Below are 6,846 nucleotides of genomic sequence, written 5' to 3' on the forward strand. Positions count from 1 at the left end.
TTAAATGATAGATGAAACCCAATGCATTTTTTACTAATTTTTTCCACCTATACCCTCATTTAATAAGTTTTCTCTCACTTATCACATTTCATATTAACCAATCACAACTCTTATTATCAACTACATTCTTCTCTATTCAAGCAAAATTTAATATCTACACATGATACAAGTAAAATTAAATAAGGGTACTTTAGTAATATTACACTATCAATAATTGTCATCTTACTCTTTGTGCCACAACCTTAAACAATAATTTTTGTGGATGAGGGAGTAACAAAATTTGTCTAGATTTTAGGAATCTGAAATCTATCATTCACTTATTTTCACATAGAAATGTGAGTGTGTTTTACTTTTATGTTTGCAACAACTCAAACATAAGCTTGTTCTGCGGTACTAACCAACTATTGTTTCTTTGAGTTGGGGCATTAGAATTTGTGCTAAATTGTAAAGAATGCTGAAAACCTTAAAGAACTAGCACTAATGCATGATTGACTGCACATGGAAACATTTGGAGAAACGCTTCAAGCATTAAAGATAAATTACAAACATAATAAATCATATTGTTATTTCCCACTATGAGGAACCATCATCTTAAACTTCTTCCTAAGCACAGATAACCTTCTCTCTAAAGGTAGCTTTTCATTTTTTCTCCCTAGCTTATCCAAGTAGTATACAATTTTTTGTAGTGTAACCAAAACCTCTTCACTTTCATATCCAAATTCCTTCTCTTGGATATTTAAGATCCTTCTAAGAGCATCAAGTAACTCATTTTCATCCTTACCCAGTCTGGTTTGAATAGACACCAAACAATCCAAAGCCTCCCCTGCCATGCATAATATAAGATTAATAATAGTCATTAAAAGAAAAACAATATGGGGGAAAGTTAGGTTCATGGTTTTTTTCTTCATTGTAAGAATTTGATTAGCACCCTCATCAATGAAATGAGGGCGAGCCTTAGCGCAACAGTAAGGTTGCTGCCATGTGACTTTGCGGGCATAAGTTCGAGCTGTGGAATCAGCCTCTTGCCAAAGTGCAAGGTAATATTGGCTACATTAAATCCAAACGTGGGGCCAGCCCCTACCTATACCTCACACATAGCGAGAGCTTTATAGCCCCAGGTTTGCCCTTACACTCATAAGTGAAATGCAACTGAAATTAACTATCTACATAATGGCTGTTTAACTGTCTTGATCATATTAACTATTATGAGGAACCATGTTTTCAAGGAGGAGACGGGAAACTAACCAACGGGAAGAGAATAATCCCCAAATGCCTTCTCGCGGATGCGCAAAACCTCCAGGGCAAGTTTCTCTGCTTCTTCGTCGTTTTTCAAATGGTATAGTGTAACGGCAAGTTGCAACATAGGAAAGCTAATGGATTGGTCATCAGTTCCCTTATGCTTTACCATGATCTGCAAACTTCTTCTCAGCAAGTGTTCAGCCTCTGCATAATTCTTCGACCGTGAATATGAAGTTGCAAGATTTATCATGTGTACCGCTAAGTTCGGGTGATCCTTTCCATTGGACCTCTCAGTGATTAATAAGCACTCCTCTAACACCTCTCTACCTTCTTGTCCTCTTGAATTAAAGCAACAGAAACCAACCGCAATAAGTGTCGAGTTACCATATGCACAACACTTCAACTCAATAACCTACTTAGTCTTACTTTTTTCTCCTTTTTTTGGTATAGGTGGGGGGTGGTATAGTAAAACCACTAGGTTATTTGAAGATACAAAGGGTGTGCAACATGAAAAAGTAAGACACCTTATGTTGCCTGGTTTTATTCTTAAATGCTATCAAATACTTAAATATTTCTTTCTTGCTAAAAAAGTTGTAGAGAAGCTTACCTCCCAGCAGCATGGAGTAACTCAGCTAGATCTACCCTCATCTTTTCCATAATACTGTCATCCGGTGACATGTAATTTGATTCCTTCATGACCTTAAGAGCACCTTTCAACAAATTAACTGCTTCATCTGACTTCCCTGCAAAATATATCACACATCAATAAGTGCGTAAAAAAAGGGAAAGTAAAAGAAAGCAGAAGTTAGGGCCTGCTCTTGGACAACATTTTTAAAAAATGGCATGCAGTAATTTTCTTATATGGATTAACACCAAATAAACTTTATGTGTAGATATAGGTGTTTATTCCACCATTATTCTGCATGATACAAGACCCATACATGAAAGAAAGAATAGACAAAGTCTTAGCCAGGAATGATATTCCCAACAATCAGACTCCCAGGAATATTATTCCCAGGGATGTATTTCCCAACCTTCTACCTAACGCCCCCAAAGGGGAGGGGATATTTAAGAAAAAAGGAAGATTGAGACACAGAGAAAATACATGAGCAAGATTATGAAGTTACCTAGAGCACACTTCACTTGGGCTAGGGAACTCATAGCCATTCCTATTCTTCCATCCTTTTGTCCATATACTTTTGTGTATATGTTTAGAACCCTAGAAAACAACAATAAATAGAGTTAATATAGAGGAAAGAGAGCCACTACTAGACAGAAATTAGAAGGAGAAAACAAAAATAGGAAGCTTAACCTAGTAAAGTGGCTTTCTGCGTCATTGGCTTTCCCTTCTTTCAGTAAAAGGTTGCCAAGACTAAGTAAAGGTATAACCAAGTCCTTACTTTCAGCACCTCTACTTGATTCCAAGAGACTAATAACATGCTGGTATATCTCTATTGCTTTTGTTGCTTTTCCAACGGAACCAAGAGCTTTTGCCATACCCAAACGGGGTGTCACAAGCATAGTGCTATCCTTACCTAAAAGAATAAATTATATTGAGAATACAAAGATTTGGAAAAATTAAATACAGAAATTAAAAGCTAAGTTGGCTTCACAATGAATCATTTCCACTATGGTGTATCTGGAGAAGAACTTTTAAAAGTAGCTTCTAACTAGACATGCAAAATTGAAAATATCATGAAAATAGCTAAAGTTTTGTAATCAAACAGATAGGCAACACAACATAACCACACCCCTTAATTATAGCTAAATAAGATTAATTAAATAGTAAATAAGACTGGCATTACTAACTGAAAATGCACTCACCATAGGTCTTCTCCATAATGTACACAGCCCTTTGATACGCGTTCAATGATTTTTCAAACTCGCTTAACTTCACAAACAGACTGCCCATATGCACAAGTATTGAATCTATATGTGGTGCATCATCCTTTAAGTTGTCAACAACTTCTTTCATCTAATCATTAATTAAAACATAAAAATGCAAACCATAGAGAAAGGGGAGTGAGTCACTAAAGGGTGGGAATAACAACAAAAAGAGATGTGCATAATGTATGCCTTTAACAGAAATGTGGAACATAACATTATTTGAAACTGTCAGTTAGGTTAATACATACTAAGACAGATACAAAGGAAGGTACTTCAGTATGAAGGAGTAAAAAATGTGATACTAATCGAAAGTTAATAAGCATACATGTGGAAACACTCAGTCGCGTGCATGAAAACATGCCCATCAGCGAAAAATGATTGCAGTTAATTTGGCAGCACATATTTTGGTGATCAATTATTCATTCAAGCCTCACAAGCCAGGGAAAATTTGTTAACTCATGAAAGTAAATAAAAACAGTTGACTTCTTACCGTACTCTCATTTTAGTAAAAACTGGAACTATTACCATGGCATAAATCTTTACTCTTAATTCTTAAACAGTTAAAAAGGCATAGAATATGGATTACATACTTAAACATGGTGTGGATTCTGAGAGTTCAACTAATGACCCATGCTGACATAAATTTAAGTTACTATGAATCCAAAGAATCTCAAATATAATTATACAAGATATCAAAATTACTGAAGAATGCACAAGATGGAGACAGGAAGGGAGGAATACCAAATTCAACAGAGAACCAACAAATTTTAAGTCTCCAACAGCCATGTAGCCCAATGCTAGGATGTCTAACATTGCAGCTTCTTCTATGCCTTTAGTGCCTGCATTCATCTGCTCTTTCACCACTTCATAATTTGCATTAAGCAGGTCTATAGCATCATTTTTCTTTCCCGTTTTAATCATTCTTTTCACTTCAACAAATAATTCTTCCAACTCTTTCTCAAAATTGCTATATCTGTGGAATGTATAACTTGCAGAGTCAAGAGAGTTTTCATACTGAGAAATTTAAGTTATAATGATGATACAAAAATGCTTTCTCCTTAAAGGATAAAATTCTAATACATTGGTCCGGAAATTTTAGGCACAACAAGAATATTGAAATATTTCAATATACAACAAGTATAAATAACGGAAGAAAAGAAGAAGTTAAATCATTTGAACCAATTCCCACCTCTGATTGTCATTTGGAGCTGAAAAACCAGAATGAGCATCACTATGTGGGCCTGTCCCACTGAATTCCAATGACCTAACTGAGGATCTTGAAGTGCAGAACCCAGAAACAGTCCTAATGGGTAGAATGTAAAACTTTCGATTGTAACTTTGCTTCTGATTACAAACTGAGAAGCATATTATGCTTTTCAACTCACGCAGTGACAGCACATGCGGAAGCTCTTTGCTAGCCCTAAAAATAGAATAGATTAGAGAAAACATTAGACCATGCCGCCACGGCGCCACCTATCATTCTAATCAGATATTTACAACAAAATCAAGACTTCACAACTAAAAAGCAATAAGGATAACCAAATACAACTATTTTTACTCACAGATTAAAAATGCATCTTGGCCAAAACTTGCACCTGAATTATTTATAAAATTTCTGCCTCTATTCATATACATTAGTGTGCTGGTGTCCAGTTCCATCTGTTTAATGAATCTTAACTTTTCAAATACAATCTAAAAGTTCAACCCATGAACAAGATACAATATGTTTTGAATCCACTTTTAATCGTCTCAAAATCACTTCTCCTCCCACAAAAGCTACTCCCTGTAGCAATGTTAGCAAAATCTTAAAATCCCACAATTTTACGCTTCCGCACCGCTGTTTTTAGCTGAGTCAGAGTAGCTTATGAATAAGGGCTTATACCTACCTACAATCTGTTTTGAACTTATTTCAATAACTTTCTCAAATCAGCTTATGAATAAGCACTTATAAGTTGCTATAAACACTTAATTAAGTTTTTTAACAAAACTCACACATGCTCCTTTCCAAGTATCCAATACTTCAAAAAAACAGATATCATATAGGAGATGGTGAGCTATCCAAAAGCAGTTGAACAAGTTTAATAATTGTAAGGAGCATTATCCTTTATTATTCAGCACGTACTTAGTAGCAAACAAGGTTGAATTAATCAAATTGTTCTTATCTAAAGGTGATTGTTGCAGCAAATTAACAAAACAGTGGCATGTAAATGGATATTAGAGTTGAACCAAGTAAAGTGAGCACAATTCAGAAAGACCCACCTCACAGAATTGCAAGCAAAGTTAGAGAAGAGAGAGTACCTGAATCCAGTGACTGAGTGAGAGGGAAGAAGAAGCGAAGCTTCCATTGCTCATAGAACAGAAACCAACCAACCTTGTCTTGGTTCGTTTAAGGATCAAATCTTAGCAAAAACAACAGATAAAACGCGGTTTTGTATTGTGGGCTACTTGTTATTCGTTTCAGGTTGTGAGTTGGCCCATTCATTTTCCTTTATGGGCCATTTTTAGTCCAAAAAAGGGTTTCTTTGGGGGTTTCATTGCTCTTTGGTTCTTAGTTTTTAAAATAGTTATTAAAATGTATATTCTGAGAAAAACTTTTATTTTGAAATTAAAAGAGTCAAGTCAATAAAAAAGGATATCTATCTATCTATCTATCTATCTATCTATCTATAAACTGTATAAAGGGAGAGTTTGTGCAACTTTGAGGGTAAGATGGGAATTCAATAAATGAATGCACATGAATGAATATTTTTTCATGGGCATATATGTAAATTTGTGACTAATTAATTATGAAATCAATCTTGACCGTTGATTGCTTCTAATCCTAGCCGTGCATCCTTTTCTTATGAAACCCTTTGAGCAACCTTTTCACATTCTTGATTGTTTATTTTTTGTTACTTTTGTAACTCTTGATTGTGGTTACAAAAATCAGCAAGAGTCTCTTCATTTTTCTCCCATAAATTTATTAAGTTTTGAGTCTTTTCATTTCCTTTCAAATTCTTTTCATCTTTCTCATCTTGATATCCATAACCTATATTCATATGCAAGAAATACCTCCCACTGGATTCTCCAACAGCACCATTTATGCACAAGAAAATCTCCCATCAGGTTAGAAAAATTTCTTCTTCATCAATCACTTCTTCTTCATCATTTTTCATTCTTAGGCGTTAATGTTCTTCTCCATCATCATCATTCATCCGGTAAGAGCCCATTTTCTCCTTTTATCTCCATTTTGATTTATTTATTCTGATTTCACAATCATTTATTTTTCACATTTCGTTCTCAAGATACGTTCTTCTCAACCGAACTTCTTTTTTCCCATCCATTCTTCTCATTCCTCATCTTCCACTGCGATAAGATTCAGTGTTTATTCGTAATATGCATACTGTTATCACTAATTCAATCGGTAGAAGTTACCCATTTTAATGTACTTTTGTCATTGATGCATGTTTTGTTCTTATGCTATGGATTATTAACATTGTTATGATCTTTTCTTATCTTCTATTCCATTTTAAAAATTATTTTTCTTTACTTCCAGTTGTAACATTAAACGGTTAAATTCATCTCCTTTATCATTTCTCTAATTGTGTTTCATGCACAATTTTATGATGTTGCTTCCCTTACTTTACGGTAATCTTCAGTTAATGGAAGTTTCGCGCTTTTTTTATTTTCATTTTTTTATTATCAACTAAATTAACCAAATGACTGTTTCTTCGTTTAACC

The 6,846-nt window shown here is 34.6% G+C and overlaps 1 protein-coding gene across 1 annotated transcript; it reads right to left on the reverse strand.

Moving 5' to 3' along the window:
- Positions 1-493: 493 nt before the first annotated feature.
- Positions 494-5,531, reverse strand: LOC130744225 (uncharacterized). Its single transcript, XM_057596420.1, has 9 exons — positions 5,425-5,531; positions 4,316-4,546; positions 3,868-4,099; positions 3,064-3,214; positions 2,552-2,774; positions 2,367-2,458; positions 1,847-1,982; positions 1,246-1,577; positions 494-823 (listed from the first exon to the last, which is right to left on the reverse strand). The coding sequence occupies exons 1-9, from the start codon at positions 5,469-5,471 to the stop codon at positions 564-566; spliced, it is 1,704 nt and encodes a 567-aa protein (XP_057452403.1). The 5' UTR covers positions 5,472-5,531; the 3' UTR covers positions 494-563.
- Positions 5,532-6,846: the final 1,315 nt, after the last annotated feature.

Source organism: Lotus japonicus, chromosome 1, assembly GCF_012489685.1.
Source record: "Lotus japonicus ecotype B-129 chromosome 1, LjGifu_v1.2".
Taxonomy (NCBI): Eukaryota; Viridiplantae; Streptophyta; class Magnoliopsida; order Fabales; family Fabaceae; genus Lotus; species Lotus japonicus.